Raw genomic sequence first — 25,802 nt, forward strand, 5'->3', positions numbered from 1 at the left:
ACAGAGCAGGAGAAATTGCCGGACACACAGCAGGGGAGCAGCTGGCATTACTGAACCCCACTTACACATGAGCTAGTGTTTTTCTCTGTGCAGACGGCACTTCTGAGCAACAACCGGTGGTGTTGGAGCCCAGGATCAATCATGTTGTAGGCTAAGGCCTACTTGGAGCAAGTTTAATATCTGATGCGGGGTGAATGTGGAGGGAGCAGGAGACATTGCCGTACACACAGCAGGGGAGCAGCTGGCATTACTAAACCTCACTAACACAGGAGCTAGTGTTTTTCTCTGTGCAGACGGCACTTCCAAGCAACAACTAGTGGTGCTGGAGCCCAGGATCAATCATGGTGTAGGCTGAGGCCTACTTGGAGCAAGTTTAATATCTGATGTAGTTTGAATGTGGAGGGAGCAGGAGACATTGCCGTACACACAGCAGGGGAGCAGCTGACGTTACTGAACCCCACTAACACAGGAGCTAATGTTTTTTTCTGTGCAGACGGCACTTCCGAGCAGCAACTGGTGGTGTTGGAGCCCAGGATCAATCATGGTGTAGGCTGAGGCCTACTTGGAGCAAGTTTAAAATCTGATGCAGTCTTATTTTGGAGGGAACAGGAGATATTGCCGGACACACAGCAGGGGAGCAGCTGGCGTTACTGAACCCCACTAACACAGGAGCTAGTGTTTTTCTCTGTGCAGATGGCACTTCCGAGCAACAACTGGCGGTGTTGGAGCCCAGGATCAATCATGGTGTAGGCTGAGGCCTACTTGGAGCAAGTTTTAAATCTGGTGGTGTTGGAGCCCCGGGATTACAGTTCAGGTGGTAGAAACATGAACACAACAGGAGACCTGGATACTGTTGCCATCCAATTATTTAATCTGGAAGATGACTGGCAAATTCAGGCAAGATCCAGACCTTGCTCATTTTCAGAAAAGTAAGCCGGTCAACGTTATCGGAGAATAGTCACATGCGACGGTCTGTTAGTTCACCACCTGCGGCACTATAGACGCGTTACGATAATGCACTAGCAGTAGGGCAAGCCAGCACCTCCAATGCATACTGGCTAAGCTCTGGCCAGGTATCCAGCTTAGAGACCCAAAACTTGAAGGGGGAAGAGCCATCTGGGAGTACATTGAGAGGGCATGACATGTAGTCTGTCACCATCTGACAGAAACGTTGCCTCCTGCTGACTGGAGCCATCTGTGATGGTGTGGACATTTGTGGCGGGCACACAAAACTTTGCTACATTTTGGCCATACTGGTCTTGCCTTGTGCTGAGGCGCTGCTTCTGCTCCCTCTTTGTGCAGAGCTTCCTCCACTGCCTCGACGCACAAAGCTGCTTTGCAAAGCACTAGCAGCACTGCTCTCGGGTGGAATGGAGAACATGATGGAATTCACCAGTGTGTCTTGGTACTCCCGCTTTTTACGCTCCCAGTTCAACGGTGTTATGAGGCTTTGTAAGTTGTCCCGGTAGCGAGGATCTAGGAGAGTGTACACCCAATAATCAGCCGTGTTGAGAATGTGGGCGATGCGGCGGTCGTTTCTCAGGCACTGCAGCATGAAATCAACCATGTGCTGCAGATTCCCAACTGGCCAAGAAACGCTGTCCCCTGCTTGAGGCGTCATCTCTGCCTGCTCTGCATCACCCCACCCTTGCTCTACATACTGACTACTAGAGCATTGTGTACCTTCCTCCTCTGGAGAGATGTCTTCCTCCTCCATTGACTCCTCCTCATCCTCCTCACAAAGTGTCCCCTGCCTAGGCCTTTGTGAGGAACCACATTACGCAGACTGTCCAGAAGCAGATGGCATTTGTGACTCCTCATCCTCCACCTCTTCCAAAACCTCCTCCCTTAGTGCTTGCAGTGTTTTTTGAAGCAGGCAGATAAGGGGGACAGTCATGCTGACTACTGCATCATATGCAATCGCCATCCACATGGAATCATCGAAGGCACGCAAAACATGGCAGATGTCCTTCATAGAGGCCCACTCAGTGGTGGTGAAGTGTGACCGGCGCGCAGTGCGACTTGTTTGCACCTGATGCAGCTGGTACTCCATTACTGCTGCCTGCTGCTCACACAACTGCTCCAACATATGTAACGTTGAATTCTACCTGGTGGGTAGGTCACATATGATGCAATGATCCGGAAGACGGAATCGGCGCTGCAGAGCTGCAATGCGCGATCTTGCCATACTGGAACGCCGCAAGTGAGCGCACTCTATGCGGACCTTGTGCAGCAGTGCATCAAGATCCGGATAGTCCCTCAGAAAGCTCTGCATGACCAAGTTGAGCACATGTGCCAGACATGGGATGTGAGTGAGGTTGCCTAGGCCCAGAGCTGCCACAAGATTTCGGCCTTTGTCACACACTACCAAGCCTGGCTGGAGATTTCCTGGCACAAACCACATGTCGCTCTCCTGCTTGATGGCATTCCAGAGCTCCTGCGCTGTGTGGCTTCGATTCCCCAAAGAATTTAATCTCAGTACGGCCTGTTGACGTTTGGCCACGGCTGTGCTTATATCGGTCTAACAGGTAAGCGTTCATGGGTCCATGTGGAGGTAGACCGTGGCAGCTCCTGCAGCGCTGATTCTGAGGAACTGGAGTATGAGGAGGAGTCAATGTGTACAGACTGGATTCCTGCAATTCTTGGAGTTGGCAGAACACGTACAGCGCCACTCTCAAGATCTGTACCCGGCTCCACATCATTGACCCAATGGGCAGTGAGGGAAAGGTATCGTCCCTGTCCATGGTTACTGGTCCACGCATCGGTGGTCAGGTGGACTTTGCTACTGACGGCGTTTAGTAGCGCATGTTTAATTTTTCCCTCCACATGCTTTTGCAGGGCAGGGACGGCTTGCCTGCTGAAATAAAAGCGGCTGGGCACGGTGTATTGTGGGACTGCCAATGTCATGAAGGTGTCAGTCTCCACCAGCCTGAATGAGAGCATTTCAAGGGCCAGTAGTTTTCAATGCCAGCATTCAGAGCCTGTGCTCGGAGATGGTTTGCCGAGTATGGCCGCCTTTTCTCCCATGCCTGTGCTACCGTTGGCTGTAGAGTGGCCTGGGAGTGTGAGGATGACAGGGAACGTGGTGCTGAGGGTGGAATGTCACTGGGTCTCTGGAGAACAGTGCCAGAGGTTCTTCCATGGCGATCCTGTGAGGAAGCCGAACCAGCTGTGTGTGAGCTGGAGGAAGAGGCTACAACACGAGCTGAAGAGGTGGTAGGTGGTGCTGTAGGTTGGCCTACGTCTTCAGTGAGTCTTTGTAACTCCACCACGTGCTTGGTCCGCACATGTTTCCACATATTTGTGGCATTGAGGTTGCTGACACTTTTCCTTCTTTTGACTTTCTGATTACACAGCTGTGTCAAAAAAGGACCACACACTGCAAGTCTTGGGAGCGCCCGTTTTGGGTTTTGGAAGAGGAATGCTCCTAATGGGTGCCGAAGTGGAGGCTACAGGCAACCGAGTCTGCCCCCTCCCTCTCCCTCCTGTTTTGGCCGTTCTGGGAATCTCTTCCTCAGAGCTACTCCCATCACCTTCCTGTTCCTCACGCCATGATGGGTCAAGGACCTCATCATCTACACTCCCCTCTTCAAACACCTGCTTCTCCTGGGTAGTCTCGCCAGCACAGTACGCACCAGAAAGTGGCACCTGAGTCCCATCATCATCAGATGCGTACTGAGGTGTGCTGACCATAGGCACTGGCCCACCCGCCTCTTCAGATTCAGGGGGACAAAGGAGTTGTGCATCACTGCATACTCCCTCTTCTTCACATTCTAGAATGCTGCTTGGCTGGCCCCCAGTTTCAAAGTCAAGAGATTCAGAGAACAGAAGTAGAGATGGCTCCTGTCCAGGTCTCTTTGCCTGGGCAATTTGGCAGGTGGTGAAGAGACAGATGGTTGCTCTTCAGTGCTCTGGCCCTGAGAGGATGTGGAAGTAATTGTCGATGCGTTAGCTGCCGTCCATCCGACAACGGCTTCAATTTGTTCGTCCAGCAGCAGTGGGGTACGGCGAGGTCCTACAAAGCTGCGCCTAAAGGACTGTTCCCTTCTAAAACTGGGGGATGCTGAGTCACTGGTGCTCGCAGCAGGCACAGAATCCCCACGCCCATGACCACGTGCCTTACTCCCTGCCTTCTTCATCTTGGTAGACTGATAAAGATAGGCAGAAAAGTACTAAGGCGGTGCTTAGTGTGCTTATTCCTGAACAGCTGCTAACAGGTATAAGAAACACTAATTTTATAAAGTGTTTGGACTACACTTTAATATGAGCTAATGTGGCCTACACAACGGTAAAGTGGAGTGCTTGGTGAACTTTATTTACGTGTTTTTTTTTCAAAAAAACAAAAAGGATGTGACCAAGGATGTAAAAGCAATAGTATCACAAGCTTTTTGTAGCTATTACAATGCAGGAAGGTAACCTACAATGCAATAGATGAGGCTCCAAAAAATAGGCTAATACTAATCTGGCTGGGGCTGCAGGGCACAAGCCAGAAAAAAGGCTCCTCTATCTACTCCTATATAGTGTTTGCAACCAATCTAGCTGGATACAAATGGAAGCACATAAATAGGAGAAATTCAGGAAAAATAAGCAGCACTACAGCAAAAAAGGACAATATATGAGGCAGTGACGCACGCTGAGCGGACTACAACCAGAGGTGGCTGCAGAATACACTACAGCGTGAGCTGCACTCACACACAGAGACCTCACAGACAGCCGTGAACAGTGCAGAGAACTGTGGACTAGCACTGAAAGGCTGCAGAAAGGCTCCGCTGTCTACTCCTTTAGAGTGTTTGCAACCAATGTAGATGGTTACGGATGGATGCACACTAATAGGAGAATTAATGAAAAATGAGCAGCAATAAAACAAAAATAGATATGTATGAGGCAGTGACGCACGCTGAGCAGCCTTCAACCAGAGGTGGCTGCAGAACACACTACAGCGTGAGCTGCACTCACACAGACCTTGCAGACAGCAGTGAACAGCGCTGCAAGGCAAAAGAAAGCTTCTCACAGGGGTTGATAAACTAGCCTGGGTAAAGCACAATCTAGCATATCGATATTTCTAACTGTCCCTCAGAGTCAGGAGAGCAGCGTCCTGTCCCTAACTGAATTCACAGCAGAGTGAACCCAAAATGGCGGCGGCAGCGGCTTTTATAGTGCATCATGACATCATTTCAGCAGCCAACCACAGCTATGCCATTAGTTAACATGCCTACGTGTCTAACAGGATGTGCCCACACTTCTTAGGATTCCTCATTGGCTGAATCAAATCAAACTGGCTCATAGCATTATGGGAACTTCCAATTCCGGTATTCGATATGCAAAAAGTATTGAAACTCAGTATCGGAATTCTGATACCGCGAATATCGGCCGATACCCGATATTTGCGGTATCGGAATGCTCAACACGAATTATCAGTCATGTGAGCGGTACTAGAGAAATTAGTCCACAACATGGTCATGAAACCCCTGTCTCCAACGCCACTTCGGCTGTGTGCACCATGAACACCTCTTCCATGTTGCCCAGTACGGCTCGTGGTAGAATCTGCACCGCTGCTGTGTGCTGGGAATGCCTCTAACAAACGGTTTACCAGAGTTGCTTGTTTGTTCGCCAATATTAGCGCTACGTTCTCCTGTGGCATGATGTTCTGTAATTTGCCTTTATAGCGTGGATCCAGAATGCTGGTCAACCAGTAGTCGTCATCCTTCATAATTTTGGCAATGCAGGGGTCACTTTTTAGGATCCACAAGAGATAATCACACATATTGGCCAATGTTCCAAGTGTCAATGATGCACTGCCAGTGGTGAGTGGAGGAGCACTTTCTGCCAAGTCCACATCCCTCCAGTCACGCACAAACCCTGCACCTGACCTTGGCAAGTCAACATTTTCTCTTGCCCCCTGAGAAGCATCCTCCTCCCCAAAATAATTATCCCCCTCATCCTCCTCCTCCTCCTCTTCCTCTTCTTCCTCCATCTCGTCCAGGACAGTTCCCTGAGCAGACAATGCCTGATTGTCATCAAGGATTCCCTCCTCCTTCTCCTCCTCCTCTGCTGCAGATGCCTAATCCTTAATGTGCATCAAAGTTTGCATGAGCAGATGCATAAGTGGGATGCTCATGCTTATGATGGCGTCGTCTGCGCTTACCAGCCGTGTGCATTCCTCAAAACATTGAAGGACTTTACAGAAGTCTTTCAGCTTTGACCACTGCACACCCGACAACTCCATGTCTGCCCTCAAACTGCCTGCCCATGTATCCTCCCACAAATGCATTACAGCCTCCACCATGCATGGTGTGCATGGTGGAGTTCCACCTTGTTGCAATGACTATGAATAGGCAGTGCTCCGCCCCCTGTGGTCACGTGCTGCAGGTCCTGCTAGTACACTCACCACCGAGCGTTCTGCTCCCTCCACCCCTGCTGTATTGCTGTCATCTTGCACAGCTCCCAGACGCTGTAAGTACAGCTGTCACAGGCCATCAGAGGCTCAGGGATCTCACTGTCAGGGCTGCTGAAACTGCTGGTAAGTGCCCACCTGGCGGTTTCTCTTGACAGAATGACTTTTCAGTCAATTTTTTTCAGTTCATCGCTTTTCATAATAATTTAGAGATAATGCAAATTACCTATTAAAAACAACTGAAGTAGCAAACTGTATAAACCAAAATTTGTTTGTCTTAAAATTTTGGCCATGATAGCACTTAAAGCCAGCACGCTAGTCACTATACTGTATATAATTTTTGATTGAGAATTTTAAAGCAATCTATAATCAGTACGTTTTTAAGTAGAATATATGACTTTTCCATGAATGTAAAAAATAAATGTATGCATAGAAATAGCCGTCAAAGGACAATACATGCTTAGTTACAGAAATAGATACTTACTGAAAGTCCTTGCAGTGTTCACAAGATACCCAAGTCCAGTTCTGTATACTGGTATTAAAATACAGTCCAATCCAATAGCTGGCATCTTTATCAACCATTTGACCCCAAAAGTTCTGTTTTAAAGCAAGTTATATAATACAAATGTGTGACAATGAGCTATGCAAATTGCATAAAACGTAAAGTACTTGGAATATAGGGGGAGAAAGGAAAGACACTGACACGACAATATAGGCCAGGCAGCTATGAACACTGAAGGAAAATAATTTGGTCACTGGGAATGTGGCGGCATTTAGCATTTTGGGTCAGTTTAGATGTTCACTTTTTTACTTTGTAAAATAAATCACGAATCAATATAGAAATTGCTATTATCAATGAGAATATACAGTAGCATCACTTTGCATTGTATATGTACTACTTAGTATAAATTATAGGAATTTTAGAAGTCGTTTATCATGGGGTCTGATGCATCCTGTTAGTGCATTAGTAATCTGACCTGGTGTTGGTAAGGCTATATCTTTTCTGTGATGTTTTTTGAAATTTTCTTCTATGTTAGCCATTTTTAATTTTAGTCTTAGACTCACAAGTGTGGGGATCCTTGACGTGAGTTGCTCTCTTATATATATTTGCCAAAATATCAACCAAAATGTGTAATGTATTTATCTTATACATTATTCATCTTTTTTTATTGCACTTTTTTCCATTTTTATGCAGGGCGCATCCAGGCCATTTAGTGTTGGTTGCGTGTACTGGGTTGCCTGTCCTTGTGGGGTGCATTTTTATAGTACTGGACAACCCGCCTGATCTAACAGTATGGGCGTCATAAATAGGCAAGCCATGCACTGTTTATAACATGTAGCTCTGCGACTTGCGTCTTATGCAAGCTCCATGTGCATAGATGTTTAATACTACACAGCCACCCCTTCCATGAATTGTTAGGTTTGTGAGTGGCTGTTGGTATCAGTATTTTGCACCTGTGCTGACCCTGCCTTTATCATGGGGTCTGCTGCATGCTGTTAGTGAATTGGTATTCTGACCTGGTGTTGGTAAGGCTGGATCTTTTTTCTGTGATTTTTTTTTTAATTTTGTTCTATGTTTGCCATTTTGAATATTAGAAGTCATCAAGGAGTAGATAGTGTAACACCACTGCCAGCATCCCCACATGGCTCCTATTTCTCCTCCCAGCAGAGATGCCGACATACTCACCTACTTGAATGCACTCTAGCTCCTGCCATGGCTCCAGTGTCTCGGGACCTGTGCACGCCGTGCAGGTATCCTAGCAGAGCGCTTGGGGACCGTATGCTCCCTACTTCTTAAAGGGGCAGAGCATGCACTCCTAATTTGTCCCCAGCCAATGGCTGGGAGACACTAGGTGCTTAAGGCACCCTCCCCCATAAGGAGGTCCTGAGCAACAGTTGTGCTAGTTAGTCTGCAATATGCAAGTTAGGTTCCCGTATCCATCCAGTTTAACTGTACCATTACCAGCCTAGTCTGAAATTGTACCAGAATCTTAAACCGCTCTGGCGGTACCTGAGCTCGAAACCACTCAAGCAGTACCTCAGCCTGAAACTGCTCCAGCGGTACCTTAGCCTAAAGCTACTCCCTGAACCAGTACCTGCGCTTGATAACCACACTATCTGAACCAGCACCAGTGTCCATCCAGTCTAATTGTCAAGTTATTTCCGAGCCTTATCTTCTCCTGTCTGAGCCAGCTCCAATATCTGTTCCATCAGAATCCAATCCAGCCTTGGACCTTGTCTGGTATCCTGAACCTTGGGGTCAGCTGCTGCAGTACCGGGGACTGCCCTTGAAGTGGTACCTGGTGGCTACCTGCAGCTCAAGCCTAACTCCACCATCAAGAGATCAGGAGATCTAGAGAACACCAGGTAATTGCTTAGTCATGCCCCTTCAGGGTAAGCCCAGCCCATGATGCAGTGGGTTTATGATCTACCAGTGTAACAGATTGTATGAGTATATTTACAGTATAGTGACAAAACACTTCTTAATCCCTTCCCAACTGGGCGATCTTCCTTTCTTTCTGTTTGGTTCTTTTTTCCCCTTTCCTCCCAAGATCCATAACTTTTTTTATTTTTTCTGTTGACATAGTCATATGAGGGACTTTTTTTTTGCAGGACAAGCTACAGTTTTGAATGACATTATTCATTCTACCATAAAATGTACTGAAAAATTAAAAAACATCCAAGTGGGAAGAAATGTTGAATAAAATGGAATAGCACCATTTTTTTGTTTTGTATTGATTATATGGCAAATATGACCCAGAAAAAAAGCTTTTCCAGATCGCTAGGATTACAGCACTACCAATCCTACATGTTTTAAATTTATTTGCAGAAAAAAAATGTCTGGGTTGAATGATACATCAGTGATTTTTCCCATATACAAAAAAGGACTGATATTCCAGTGTGCAAAATCAGAGTTTCATCAGTGTTTGGTCAGTGTGTCCTGTTTTACCATCAGTGTTTCTTCAGTTAATTTCTTGTTTGGTAGAAAAATCCGATGGAGGTTTTGCAACCATCTCAAACAAAGGTAGAAAATGGACATGGGTAAGTTTGATCTACGACTAGGATTAAAAATGGACATCTCTGTATTCGCAGGACAATCTGTCAGCTAGAAACACAAACATGTTAACAGCCACATACCATATATACTCCTGTATAAGCCGACCCGTGTATAAGTCGACCCCCCTGATTTTGCCACAAAAATCTGGGAAAACATGCAGCAGCTACTGGTAAATTTCAAAAATAAAAATAGATACCAATAAAAGTAAAATTAATTGAGACATCAGTAGGTTGAATGTATTTGAATATCCATATTGAATCAGGAGCCCCATATAATGCTCCATACAGTTCAAAATAGGCCCCATAAGATGCTCCATACAAAATACACCCCATATAATGCTGCACAAAGGTTAGTAATGCCCCATAAGATGCTCCATAGAATAATATGCCCCATATAATGTTCCATGAAGGTTATGGCCCCATAAGATTTTTTACTTTTATTGGTATCTATTTTTATTATTGAAATTTACCAGTAGCTGCTGCATTTTCCACCCTAGGCTTATACGCGAGTCAATACCTTTTCCCATTTTTTGTGGCAAAATTAGTGGGGTCGGCTTATACTTGGGTCAGCTTATACATGAGTATATACGGTAGTTCATGATGGCCCCATAAGATGCTCCATACAAAATACACCCCATATAATGCTCCATAACGGTTAATAATGGCCCCATAAGATGTTCCATAGAATAATATGCCCAACATGCTGCCCCATAAAGGTTATGGCCTCATAAGATGCTCCATAGAATATGCTGCCCCATATGATGCTCCACAGAATAGGCCCCATATGCTGCCCCATAAGATGCTCCATAGAATATGCCCCCATAAGATGCTCCATAGACTATGCCCCCATAAGATGCTCCATAGAATAGGCCCCATATGTTGCCGCATAAGATGCTCTATAGAATATGCCCCCATAAGATGCTCCATAGAATATGCCCCCATAAGATGCTCCATAGAATAGGCCCCGTATGCTGCCCCATAAGATGCTCCATAGAATATGCTCCCATAAGATGCTTCATAGAATATGCTCCCATAAGATGCCCCATAGAATATGCCCCCATAAGATGCTCCATAGAATAGGCCCCCATGTTATGTTCCATAGATTATGCCCCATAAGATGCTCCCTAGATTATGCCCCCATATGCCGCTGCTGCAAATGAAAAAAAAATGACAAACTCACTTCTCCATCGCTGGGGGCCAGGTGCCGGTGTCGCTACTGGCTCAGGACCCGGCACCTGATATATTCACCTGTCCCCGTTCCCACACTGCTCGCCGCTGTCTGCCACGTCATCTGTCAGTGACGTTCAGGCAGCAGAGGGCACGGCGCGCATTAACCACATCACCACGCCCTCTGACCTGAACATCACTGACAGAGGATGCGGTAGGCAACAGCGAGCAGTGTGGGAATGGGGACAGGTGAATATCGCATATACTCACCCACCCGGCGTGTCTCTACAGCCCCGTTCTCCCACGGTCTCCGGTGCCTGCCTTCAGTGGTCACGTGATACTGCTCATTGTTCTCCCCACCACACCCAGCTTTGCCCTTTCCATCACCTCCATCATTGCTTTCTCCCCCACCACCCCCATTATTGCCCATTCAATCACCTCCATCATTGACTCCTCCCTACTACCCCATCATTGCCCTCTCCACCACCTACACACACCACCGCTCACCTCCGCGCTCACACACCCAGAGTTAGAGCATCATTCACCACTCTGTAGGCTGCCCGGAAGCTGCAGTGTGCACACGCACTCACAAACAGCACCACTCACCTCTCGGAACGTTTCACGCAGCTACAGCAACACCGTCACCAGTATCTTCCTCTCTCTGGCACAGCCGCATGCCGAACGATGACGTCATCCAGCCTCGCTGCTGTGTCAGATAGGAAGTGCAGGCAGGAAACAGAGAACGGATCCCTGCAGCTCCGCTGCCATTTTCTCCTATAGGCAGCGGAGCTGCAGAAATCTCTCCCTGCCCACTACACATGAGGGTAATCTAGCCAGGGCCCCCTCTGGTGTCTCGGGCCAGAGAAATGGTCCAGATTGCCATCATTATTAGCCCCCCTCCAGGGTCCCCCTCCACCTCCAGGCCTTGGTGCAGGCACACTGGCTGCACATGCGGTATGTCCACCCCTGATGTGTGTATTATACTTTTCCTCTGATTGTTCTACTCCTGGTTTTGGCTTACAAATGCTAATGTAAAATAAAGTCTCATGGGGTCTTAAAGTCTCATGGGGTGGTGGTACACTTGCATTCCTTTCTTTCAGATTAATGAGGAATAGTTGCAGATATTTTAATTATTATTTTGGCTGTATGGAGCATTTTTGTAACCTATAGGACAAATGTTTTAAAAAGGAGGGAAGAATATAGGATAGGACAAAAGTGAATCACCACTCTCTAATCAAGGTAATCTTTACATTTTGTTGATCACGCAGAAAATTACTAAAAGCTGGCATGCTCTAGTTTTCCATATACTTACCATTTGCTCTTGATTTTCTAATACCATAAGATGAGAATTCATCTTGATACAGAAGGCCTGACTTTCCTTCCAATTTTTATATTGATCATTTGTAGAAATAAAGTAACAGTTTTCCTGAAAGAGCTTCCAGTCCACAGGACAAAGTTTACATTCTGAAAACAAGAATGATGAGAAAATAAGAAACTTACATAACTTGCAGATTTAATAGAATTCTTAGAAAGTTTGCTGCACAAAGGTTAATAATGCCCCAGGTTCCAGGTCATTTTTTATAGATGAAAAGTGAAACAAAGAAATTAAAAAACTAAATTAAAAATTCTTACTACTACATAATATATACAGTATTTTCTTACTTCAGTAATTTTTGCTTTTTTTCTGCATTTTATGTTACTTTATTGCTTCTATAAATGCTTGTTACTTCTTTATTTGGCATACACATGGTGGGTCCTGAAAAACAGAACTCTATTTCCTTTGAGAGGCATCTATATGAAATTAATGTGATGCTATTCACTTTTCACGGCCAAGCTGTGAGTCAGAATAGTCAAGGAGTCCAAGGTCAGAAGCCAGGAGGGTACGTCATAAACAGAAGGAAGAGACAAAAGCATGGTCAGGTAATGTTCCAAGGTCAGAATACCAGAAGAATAATGGATCAGAGCTGAAGGGGCTAAATAGATGGATGGTCAGAACAAAGTTCAAGGTCAGGCAACAAAAGATCAAGCATCCAGAACTCAAGGCACAGGGATCACAAACCACACTAGCTGAATGTATGTCTGGCAGAGGTCTGGGAGAAACAGCTTAGTTAAGTAACATGGCAATAACCTGGTATAATGTACACTTGGAGACAGCCAAAGCTGAGGGGTGGAACCATGACTAATAGGACAATAATGCATTTACCTGTTACAGTTACTCAAGCTTCTCATAATCTGCAGACATGTGGTTATCTACTTATATTAGTCATCAGCCACAGATCCCATATTACAAGGAGGTCCAGAAGTTGACCAGTAAACCAGCCGTGTGTGATGTACCTTCCACTATTACTGTTCCTTGTCGTAGCTAGCGTAACATGTTGTACCCTCTGGAGAGAATCACTTGACTGACATAGAATGATACAGTGGGTCTCATTTATTTCTTACATTACTCTGGTAAAATGAAAGCTGAGCTCTGATTTTTCTCTATGGGCAGTTAAAGCAATCTTATTATAAGGGCTTGTTGACATGCTGTGTTTTTATACCTTTTTTTCTGCTGAAAAATTGCAGTGTTTTAGAATATCAGCAAAGTGAATGCGATTCTGGAATATCATAAAATGGGAATGGTTGGTGATATCAACTTCCTGTTTGTGGCACATTAGTATATGGGAGGGGGAAACTTTTCAAGATTTGTGGTGACCATGGAGGCCATTTTGTAGTCGGCCATTTTGGATCCAAATTTATTTTTTCCAGTGGGAAGAGGGTCATGTGACACATCACACTTATTGAGAATTTCACAAGAAAAACAATGATGTGCTTGGATTTAGCGTAACTTTATTCTTTCATGAGTTATTTACAAATTTATCTTTCTTTTACAGACATTGACATGTCACAGAGGTTAACACATGAAGAGCGGATAGAAATTGTGTTGATGTCTGGTGAACGCAGTACCCTGGTCATTGCAGCAGATTTCAATGCAAAACACACTACACAAGAAAACTGTCGCCATTCCCATTTTATTTAGTCCCACCCAAAAAAAGTTTGCCTCATCACTGAACATAATGTTCTGTGTAAACTGAGGGTCCTGTTCCAATTTTTGTTTTGCTCATTCTGCAAATTCAGCATGCCGATCTGAGTGTCCAACCATTCCCATTTTATTTAGGTGTATCCATATAAATGGCCCACTCTGTATAATAATTTACAAGTTTCATTAATTTTACTACATATTATTGCTTTTTGTGGTCCTCCATTAGGTTACTCTACCATTTAACTTTTGGTTGTTACTTATTTATTGTGTTCACTTTAGAAAATGGTTTAGTTTTAGGAAACTCCACTGCACTATTTTCTTTGGTTCTTATTATCTGCAAATATTCAACGTAAGAACATGACAATTTTGATGAATAAATCCTGACAAGTGACATCTTATACAAACCACACAAGCAAATGGGACTATTTTTCATGGTCAACTCTGACTTGCTTCCTCTTCTCTGATACATCGGACATTGGTTTCCCTCATCTTCTCTATTAAAATTTAATCTTTTATTGGTATCTTTTTTTGTAGCGTGACAATAAAGTGCATACTGTTCTTACTACATATTATTGTGTGCATTGTTCTATCTGGGCATTTGTCAGTAGTATTTGATTACATTTCCTATCCTGGTACTCCATCCTACAAACATAAATTAAAGAGGTTTCCAAGGACTAACAACCAGTTTATACAGAAATAAATGACGGAATCTAATAGGTTGCTGAAAAAACCATAATTACATTTTATGTGTCAACTAATTTCCATGCATGAAATCTAAAATATTTCTTACTCTATAAGGAAATATGTTATTTTTTGAGAGCAGACTTATGTCATCTGTCTATGTAATTTACCATTTTTCTGTTCACTTGTTGCATTTGGAACTTTAATGCACAACTCTTCTCTCACAGAAAGAAGTGAATAATTCTTCACAAGTTCTGCATTCAGTGCGTTTGTACCATTTCCAAAATGTATTTGAAATGCTGAAATAAAAACAATTATTTTAGATCTTCAGTAAAATAACAACATACAGGGTGGGCCATTTATATGGATACACCTAAATAAAATGGGAATGGTTGGTGATATCAACTTCCTGTTTGTGGCACATTAGTATATGGTTGGGGGGAAACTTTTCAAGATGGGTGGTGACCATGGCAGCCATTTTGAAGTCAGCCATTTAGGATCCAACTTTATTTTTTCCAATAGAAAGAGCGTCATGTGACACATGAAACATATTGAATACATTTTATACCAGGTTATTTGCGCTCCCGTAGGTGTAGGATCCAAGGCTTCTTATTATCCAAAAAAGCTTTTTAATATTCCTCAAGAAAAAGCACATACAACGCATCTCAATAGTATAAAATGTCTTACTCAGTTATATTGTGATGTGCTCCCAAATTGTGGATAGCTTTTAAGAAGTAGTATTATGCTACACAGGGTGTGGACCACTAAAATGAGTTCCTAACACAGCCACTATAGAACTGCTAAACAAGTTAGAAATCTGCAAGAGGACATAATGAACAGACAACTCAGCATAAATATCAGTAATTAATAATCATAGAAAAATGGAGATACTGAAATTTTGGACACAAATAAGGACTGATCGCAATATACTAACAACGGGCAAAAGGGGAAATCAAACGATCACACAGTCCATAATATATGCAAAAAGTAGAAAATCATTTTATTAATAGACAAAATTACAGGTAAAGGTAACAGACACCAAAGTATAATAGCAGCTCAAATAGCGGGACGCCAATGTAATGACCAAGTAACCCCACAGACTTATAATAGAATATTTAATGGTAAAAAACAAATAATTTAATAAACATTCCCCCTGGAACAATTCCCATGAATAATGGTATGGGACTAGATAGCTTAAAACATTGCCAAAATTCTTATAAGATTATGGGTCTATTCAATAGTAACTCCCATTAACACCAATGGTAACACCATCATATATTCACATATAATGGCAGAGTAAACAAATGCGCATACCAATGAAACTTTCACAGATAATCCGGGAAGCCCAGGGAAAGGAGTTGGGGACCTGTCAGCACATCAGCGTCACCCCGACGCGCGTTTCGGCCAAGCCTTCGTCAGGGGAAATGCCAAATGGTGTGGTGAGGGGTTTAAAAAGGAAGCCGGAACCAATCGGACACAAACCGGAAGAGCTTCAATGAATTAGCATGTTGCCAGGGCAACATCCACCGCGGGTGCTCTCACCGCGTCAACACTGGATATACCAGGAATAGCCACACGATACACTCACACCGGGGGTGCAGGAGAGAAACAACCCAGATGGGAGCCCAATGCCACATAAAATATGTGCCGCAAATAATCCATAATGGGCGCATGTGCATTTGAAATCACCCAAATGGAAAGACTGCATCCGCGTCAAGGAAGGGAGGAGCCCAGCCACAGGTAATGTGACTGAGCAACATACCTGCCCACAGAGACGCCGAGAACAGTCAGACTTTGGGGGCACAAAGCGCATGCGCACCTGGTTGACGGCATTAATAGATATAATGGCTACATGCACATACACAGATGTGAACAAGATTATAAAGCCCATGATAATAAATTGGACTCTGCAACTACAATATAGCTGTAATTGGGCACAATTGAAATTACATATATGGTGAATAAATGTACTTGCCATCGATAACATAATATTGGCTGCGCAAAGCCATGCACGACCATAATATAATAATAAAACATATGAAGGCCTAATGTTCCTCAATCATATATATATACATATATAAGATATAAATAAGAATAATTAAAGACAACCTAATGTCAATAATATGACTGCTCATGCCAATGTAGACATAATATAAATCATCAGCAATAAATACTCAAATTCAATTCATGATATACATGTCTAACATTATCGCAAATAATAGTGTATATCATATATTAAACATCACATAGTCAAAAAATCTTCATGGAGCACATCATTCAGAGGATGTTAGCCGGAATGGAGGCCAACAAGGAACTAGCAATCCTGAAGGTGAAAAGTGAATGCAATTAGAATCATAAAAAATTAAAAACAAGAGCTGATATAAATACAGAAAAAAACGATGACCTACAACAGCCATTCAAAGTCACAAAAATGGGGCAAAACTGATCTGCTTGTTCAAACCCATAGGGTGCAAAGTGTTTACGGTCCAAATCCAGCGGGACTCCAACTGGGCCAACCTCTGCTATACCCTCTCCCCACGGACAGTGACATCAATACAATCAATGCCCCTGACCCAGAGTGAGGAGGCAACACAGGCGTGACACAGCCAGAAGTGCCACGGGATAGTTTTAAGGGAGGATGCATCCCCGTGGTTGGCGGCCGCCAAAATCCCCAAAACATGTTCCCTAACACACACCTTAAAGGGACGTGTAGTTAGCCCAACATATATAAGTACACAAGGACATGTAGCAAAATGCACCACATTACGGGTATTACATGTAATGTGTTTCTCAATATTGTATATTTTTGATTTGTTGGCATTGTGGAAGGTATTACATCTCTCTATGTTTGGGCAGGTGACACATCGACCAGAGGGAAAGCATCCCCCTATGGACACTGGTATCTAAGAATGTTGGTTTAGGATTGCCTGTATAGTGACTTCTTACCAAGAAGTCACACAAATTCTTAGCATGCCTAGTGGAGATTGCTGGTCTCTCGGTAATGTATTTCGAGAGAACCGGGTCAGTCCTCAAAATGGGCCAGGATTTTATTAACACCTCTCTTACACGAGAAGATTGGGCATGATAGTCAGTAACAAATCTTACTTTGTCATCAGTCTGTCCAGTTGACGAAATTCAACACTTTTAATGTCATATTGATAGGTAATGCATATGTTTTGATCATTGTTGTTCAAAAATTGCATAGATTTCTGCAGAAGATCAATAGAACCCTGCCAGATCAGGAAAATATCGTCGATGTACCATGCCCAAAAGAGGACGCAGTCGATTGATGAAGCCCAATCCGACAGGGAGAGGTCCTTCTCCCACAGCCCCAGGAACAAATTCGCATAAGCGGGTGTGAAAGAGGCCCCCATATCTGTGCCCTGGAGCTGTAAGTAGAAGGACCCCTTAAAAATAAAAAAGTTATGTGTTAGAGTAAACTCTAATAACTCCAATACAAGATTCTGAAAGGAACCTGGGAGGTTGGACATACTTAGATATTATTTAATTGCTTTAAGACCGTCGGAATGCCTGATGCTAGTGTACAGAGACTCAATGTCTGCCACTTCCATCATGGCGTGATGTCGGCCATGAGGTCGCCGACTTGAGCGCCAAAGTCGCGTTTCCCACAATCCTTCCAGCGCCTATTTTCAGCCAATCATGAAGGACGCACACTGTGGGCAACGCAAATACGTTGGTAGCGGCCCCCACCATGTTAGAGAAGGGCATGCAAGTGATTGGCTGGCTTTGGGTGGCGTCACAGTGCCTATAAAAGGCCGTGACCGCCGACCACCATATTACTTCTGCCAATCTTAGCATAGGGAGAGGTTGCTGCTGAACGTTCTCAATAGGGAGAGTGTTTAGGCAGGGAAAAAGTAAAAAAAAATTGCTTGTGCTAATAGCGAATGTCACTGTAAAACACAACTGTATAGTGGGCAGTGACAGGGGAGGATATATTTGTATGCAGCAGCTCTGTTGGTTATTAGGCTGCCTTATAAGGCTCCCTGATAGCTGCATTGCTGTTTTCACACTGCTGTGCAGAGTGCTTTTTTAAAAGCAAAAATATTTTTATTCCTTTTTTCTGCACAGTTACCAATAGAGTTGAGCGATACCGTCTGATACTTCAAAGTATCGGATCGGAATGGATCGGCCGATCTTAAAAAAAAGTATCGGTATCGCCGATTCCGATACCGGAAGTCCCATTCAAGTCTATGGGACTTCCGGTATCGGAATAAGAAAAACCCTGTTTTTGCCTTGTACAGCCTCTCTGGGGTCTGTACGGGCCTTTCGGGGGGCTGTGCCGGCCTGCCAGGGGGTCTGTGCAGGCTCCGGTGGTCTGTGCCGGCCTGCCGGGGGGGCTGTGCCAGCCTGCCGGGGGGCTGTGCAGGCTCCGGTGGGCTGTGCCGGCCTGCCGGGGGGCTGTGCCGGCCTGCCGGTGGTCTGTGCAGGCTCCGGTGGGCTGTGCCGGCCTGCCGGGGGGCTGTCCCGGCCTGCCGGTGGTCTGTGCAGGCTTCGGGGGTCTGTGCAGGCATCGTCCGATGGGACTATAAGTCCCATCGGGCGATGCCTGCTACCATGACAGTGATTGACACATTAGCCAATGATGGGACAGTAGCAGTCCCATCATCCGGCTAATGTGTTGAATGTAAAAAAAAAATAATAATTACATGCTACATACACACAACATGCATACTACATACATGCTACATTCATACTACATACTACATACATGCTACATTCATACTACATATATACTACATGCAACATACATACTACATATATACTACATGCATGCAACATGCATACTACATATATACTACATGCAACATACATACTACATATATACTACATGAATGCAACATGCATACTACATATATACTACATGCTACATACATACTACATATATGCTACATACATACTACATATATACTACATGCATGCTACATACATACTGCATGCTACATACATACTACATGCTACATACATACTACATATATGCTACATACATACTACATATATACTACATGCATGCTACATACATACTGCATGCTACATACATACTACATGCTACATACATACCACATATATACTACATACATACTACATGCATGCTACATGCTACATACATACCACATACATACTACATACATACTACATACATACTACATGCATGCTACATGCATGCTACATGCTACATACATAACACATATATACTACATGCATGCTACATACATACTACATGCTACATACATACCACATACATACTACATACATACTACATACATACTACATGCATGCTACATACATACTACATGTTACATACATACTACATATATACTACATGCATGCTACATACATACTACATGCTACATACATACTACATATATACTACATGCATGCTACATACATACTACATACATACTACATGCATGCTACATACATACTACATGCTACATACATACCACATACATACTACATATATACTACATGCATGCTACATACATACTGCATGCTACATGCATGCTACATACATACTACATACATACTACATGCTACATACATACCACATATATACTACATACATACTACATACAATACATTCATACAATACATACATAGACATACAGTACATATAACATAGAGTAACATACTTACCAATACTTGTCACATTGTTCCCCGAAGCCATTGTCTTTTACGGAATAAATATTAACATAACAAACCACAAAAATACTCACCCACGATCCGAAGCAGTTCACGAGTGTGTCCCACGACGATCTTGGGTAGAGAACTGCAGCATCAGCTGATGCTGCCATTCTCTACGGGCTGCAGGAATCCAATGACGGAAGGTAGGTATCCTTCCGCACTGTATTCCTCCGCCACTTATAAAAAAAAAGTCCCTAGTCTCACTTTATGCCATTGCTGTGTGGGAATTTCCCACGCAGCAATGGCATAAAGTGAGACTAGGGACTTTTTTTTTTTAAGTGGCGGAGGAATACAGTGCGGAAGGATACCTACCTTCCGTCATTGGATTCCTGCAGCCCGTAGAGAACGGCAGCATCAGCTGATGCTGAAGTTCTCTACCCAAGATCGTCGTGGGACACACTCGTGGACTGCTTCGGATCGTGGGTGAGTATTTTTGTGGTTTGTTATGTTAATATTTATTCCGTAAAAGACAATGGCTTCGGGGAACAATGTGACAAGTATTGGTAAGTATGTTACTCTATGTTATATGTACTGTATGTCTATGTATGTATTGTATGAATGTATTGTATGTAGTATGTATGTAGTATATATGTGGTATGTATGTAGCATGTAGTATGTATGTAGTATGTATGTAGCATGCATGTAGCATGCAGTATGTATGTAGCATGCATGTAGTATATATGTAGTATGTATGTAGTATGTATGTAGTATGTATGTGGTATGTATGTAGCATGTAGTATGTATGTAGCATGCATGTAGTATGTATGTAGTATGTATGTAGTATATATGTAGTATGTATGTAGCATGTAGTATGTATGTAGCATGCATGTAGTATATATGTAGTGTGTATGTAGCATGTAGTATGTATGTAGCATGCATGTAGTATGTATGTAGTATGTATGTAGTATGTATGTGGTATGTATGTAGTATGTATGTAGCATGCATGTAGTATATATGTGTTATGTATGTAGCATGCATGTAGTATGTATGTAGTATGTATGTGGTATGTATGTAGCATGCATGTAGTATGTATGTAGTATATATGTGGTATGTGTGTAGTATGTATGTAGTATGTATGTAGTATGTATGTAGCATGCAGTATGTATATAGCATGTATGTAGTATGTATGTAGTATGTATGTAGTATATATGTAGTATGTATGTAGCATGTAGTATGTATGTAGCATGCATGTAGTATATATGTAGTATGTATGTAGCATGTAGTATGTATGTAGCATGCATGTAGTATGTATGTAGTATGTATGTAGTATATATGTAGTATGTATGTAGCATGTAGTATGTATGTAGCATGCATGTAGTATATATGTAGTATGTATGTAGCATGTAGTATGTATGTAGCATGCATGTAGTATGTATGTAGTATGTATGTAGTATATATGTAGTATGTATGTAGCATGTAGTATGTATGTAGCATGCATGTAGTATATATGTGTTATGTATGTAGCATGCATGTAGTATGTATGTAGTATGTATGTAGTATGTATGTAGCATGCATGTAGTATGTATGTAGTATATATGTGGTATGTATGTAGTATGTATGTAGTATGTATGTAGTATGTATGTAGCATGCATGTAGTATGTATGTAGTATATATGTGGTATGTATGTAGTATGTATGTAGTATGTATGTAGCATGCAGTATGTATGTAGCATGCATGTAGTATATATGTAGTATGTATGTAGCATGTAGTATGTATGTAGCATGCATGTAGTATATATGTAGTATGTATGTAGCATGTAGTATGTATGTAGCATGCATGTAGTATGTATGTAGTATGTATGTAGTATTTTTTTTTTTTTTTTTTAACATTTAACACATTAGCCTGATGATGGGACTACTACTGTCCCATCATTGGCTAATGTGTCAATCACTGTCATGGTAGCAGGCATCGCCAGATGGGACTTATAGTCCCATCGGACGATGCTTGCACAGACCCCCGGACATCAGCACAGCCCCCCGGCAGGCCGGTACAGACCCCCACAGGGTGCACAGACCACCGGCAGGCCGGCACAGCCCCCCGGCAGGCCGGTACAGACCCCGGGCAGTCCACACAGCCCCCCGGCAGGCCGGCAGAGACCCCCGGAAGGCCCGAAATGACGGCGCATCATGATGCGCACACACCGCGCATCATGATGACGTCATTTCGGCTGTCAATCAACTTTGAACTTCCGATTCCGATGCCGACTTCCGATATTGAAAAAATATCGGAAGTTGGTATCGGAATTCCGATACAGCAAGTATCGGCCGATACCCGATACTTGCGGTATCGGAATGCTCAACACTAGTTACCAATCTTTCATTTTTGCACACTTTTTTGTGCGGCAGCTCTGTTGGTAATTAGGCTGCCTTATAAGGCTCCCTGATAGCTGCATTACTGTTTGCACACTGCTGTGCAGAGTGCTTTTTTAAAAGCAAAAATATTTTTATTCCGTTTCTCTGCACAGTTACCAATCCTTCATTTTTTCACACTTTTTTGTGCAACAGCTCTGTTGGTGATTAGGCTGCCTTATAAGGCTCCCTGATAGCTGCATTGCTGTTTGCACACTGCTGTGCAGACTACTTTTTTAAAAGCAAAAATCCTTTTATTCCTTTTTTTCTGCACAGTAGATAATGAGCGTACATTTTTTCACACACCGTATAGAGGTGTACGCTCCTCACACACTACCGTGTACCAGCTGGTATCACGGACAAATACATGCTATATATGTGTGACTCCGTAAAAAAATACACGGAGATTAACATTTTTCCATACGTACACCGTATAGAGGTGTCTGATTATCAAACAGTATCGGATATCTGGTGTTCTTATTACTGTCACATCTACACAGTCAGCATGTGTGTGTGACACTCCATAAATACATATACGGACATTTCCATATCTTTATACACCATATTGGGCAGTCTAATTGTCAAACAGTATCGGATATCTGGTGTTCTTATTACGGTTACATCTACACAGAGTCAGCGTGTTACTGTGACATTCCGTAAATACATATACGGAGATTGACAGTTTCACCAACAACGTATACAGCTGTACACCTCTGATACAGTACCGTATATCTGCTTACAGTGAAATACATACTGGGTGAGCGTCTGTGAATCACAAAATGTATATGGAGATTTCATTTCTTACATACACCTTACACAGCTGTACGCTACTCATACAGTCCTTTTCTCTGCTGGTATTTTTGGTACATTTTCCCAAACATGAGGAAGTCTGGTGGAAGAGGCTGCAGACATGGGCGGGGGGGCGCAGCTGGTACTGATGGTGGTGGGGGTGGTGGTGCATTGGCTGGTTCTGGTAAAACCACAATAGCAGCTAAGGCAGGAGGTGTTGAGCCTGCGTCATCATCTGGCACAAGAAGGTCTTTAAGGTTCCCTTTTCTGGGAGTAGGTAAACCACTTTTAAAGCCGGAGCATCAGGAACATTTGTGGGAGGATACATGGGCAGGCAGTTTGAGGGCAGACATGGAATTGTCGGGTGTGCAGTGATCAAAGCTGAAAGACCTCTGTAAAGTCCTACAGTGTTTTGAGGAATGCACACGCTGGTAAGCGCAGACGACACCATCATAAGCATGAGCATACCACTTATGCGTCTGCTCATGCAAACTTTGACTCACATCAAGGATCAGGCATCTGCAGCTGAGGAGCAACAGGAGGAGGAGGAAGGAAGCCTTGATGACAGTCAGCCATTGTCTGGTCAGGGAACTGTCGTGGACGAAGTGGAGGAAGAAGAGGAAGATGAGGGGGATGATTATTGTGGGGAGGAGGATGCTTCTCAGGGGGCAAGAGAACATGTGGGCATGCCAAGGTCAGGTACAGGGTTTGTGCATGACTGGAGGGATGTGGATTTGCCAGAAAGTGCTCCTCCACCCAACACTGGCAGTGCAGCATTGACACCTGGAGCATTGGCCCACATGTGTGACTATGCCTTGCGGATCCTAAAAAAGGACCCCCGCATTGCTAAAATGTTGAGGGATGACGACTACTGGCTGGCCAGCATCCTCTATCCACGCTATAAAGGCAAATTACACAACATCATGCCACAGGAGAATCTAGAGCTAATATTGGCAAACAGGTTGTTTGAGGCATTCCCAGCACGCAGCAGCGGAGCTGGTTCTCCCATGAGCCGTAGTGGGAAAAATGGAAGAGGTGTTCATGGTGCACACAGTCGAACTGGCATTGGAGACAGGGGTTTCCTGACCATGTTGTGGTCTGATTTCTCAAGTCCCGTGCACACGACAGCTAATACAGAATCGATTGCAAGTGACAGGAGACAGCAGTTGTCAACTATGGTTACAAACTACTCCTCCCATATCGAGGTTCTCCCTCACAGGTAATTACCCTTTGATTATTGGGCCTCAAAACTGGACACATGGCTTGAATTGGCACAATATGCCTTGCAGGAGCTCGCTTGCCCTGCTGGTAGTGTGCTATCTGAAAGAGTCTTCAGTGTTGCTGGATCAATCCTGACAGGAAAAAGGACCCGTCTGTCAACCCAAAATGTTGATGATCTAGCATTCATTAAAATGAACCATGCATGGCTTTCTAAAGATTTTGTCCCACCCTCCCCTGATAACACATAGGTTGCCAGAAAAAAGGCTCGCTTTTGTCCTCCTCTTCCTCTGACTTCTCCAATTCCTCCATTTGCAGCAGCTGAAAGTCCAGCCTGCACATCAACATATGCCATTTTTTAAACCACTCGAAATAGGCTGCCCCCACCCCAGCCCCGGGTCAACACCTACCGCACCCGGGCAAGTGCTGTTGCCCTGAACAGGTGTGTGGCCCCACCCTTAGGCGCTGGGACTGGCACAGGGCCTCTCATAGTACAATAAAGTGTCTCTGACGATGGGGGGGCAGACACACTGGCGTACTATGAGGGGCCCTGTGCCAGTATCGGTGCCCACAAGTGGGTCCCCCCTGCTTGCTCAGGGACACAGCACTTGCAATACTTACCTCTCCCTGCTCCACCGCTGTGTAGTCTGGCCAGTTAAATCAGTCACAGGGACGGCCACTACAACTTTGGTGTACTGATCGATGATGGTTAAGATGTAGCTATGTCCTGTCCTGTCCTGCTGGCCTCTACCTTCAGATTACCAATGGCTACCATTTGTAATGGACGCCAACTCCCAATCGGATGCAATGGTGCTTTATGATCACCTTTCACATTTTTCATAGTCACAGACATGTGACATTCCTGCCACCATTTTTCAATGTGTCCTGTCATGGCAATCCAATAGATACGGCCTGTGGCTTGTGTGTTTTGCACTCCAAAGTAATCAGACAGATCATGATAGGCAGTGAGGACCATGTCTACAGCTCTCCCTGTGATCACAATTTGATGGAGATGAGTTACGGTGATGGGATTGATGCAACAGCGATACAGCAACCCTTCCTCCACTAATTTGCTTTTTAGCTGTATCCACAGTTAAAGTTATTGAGGGTCAGCATCGCCTCTGCGAATTCTCACGGGAGGTTTTCCCGTGATTACAAATTCAAAAACATCTAAAATCACTCGACTTTACGTCTGTACTTTTATCCATCTACCTTCCTCTAGCTGAGAGTCTGGACTGGCAGACTGACACTGAAATATAAACGAAGATGTCAAAGTACTCCAACACTACACTGGTGTACGTTTCGAATACATTTACCTTTTTCTCATTTTTATATTCGGGTGTAATCCATACTGAGCCTGTGAGAGTTTGTGTCTTACTCTGGTAAAATATAAGGAGATTTAAAATGATACCCACACTGTATG

At 43.8% G+C, this 25,802-nt stretch overlaps 1 protein-coding gene across 1 annotated transcript in view; it reads right to left on the reverse strand.

Annotated features, from left to right (window-relative positions):
* Positions 1 to 25,802, reverse strand: part of LOC141059699 (natural killer cells antigen CD94-like) — a 61,789-nt gene that overhangs the window by 11,634 nt on the left and 24,353 nt on the right. Inside the window, exons 4-6 of the mRNA XM_073555819.1 lie at positions 14,492 to 14,620; positions 11,931 to 12,082; positions 6,879 to 6,991 (exon numbers count right to left, since the gene is read on the reverse strand). Of these exons, the coding sequence (XP_073411920.1) occupies positions 6,879 to 6,991; positions 11,931 to 12,082; positions 14,492 to 14,620 (394 nt within the window). The remainder of the gene's footprint in view (positions 1 to 6,878; positions 6,992 to 11,930; positions 12,083 to 14,491; positions 14,621 to 25,802) is intronic.

Source organism: Dendrobates tinctorius, unplaced genomic scaffold (genome assembly GCF_039654945.1).
Source record: "Dendrobates tinctorius isolate UK_male_01 unplaced genomic scaffold, ASM3965494v1 ptg000230l, whole genome shotgun sequence".
NCBI classification, from domain to species: Eukaryota; Metazoa; Chordata; class Amphibia; order Anura; family Dendrobatidae; genus Dendrobates; species Dendrobates tinctorius.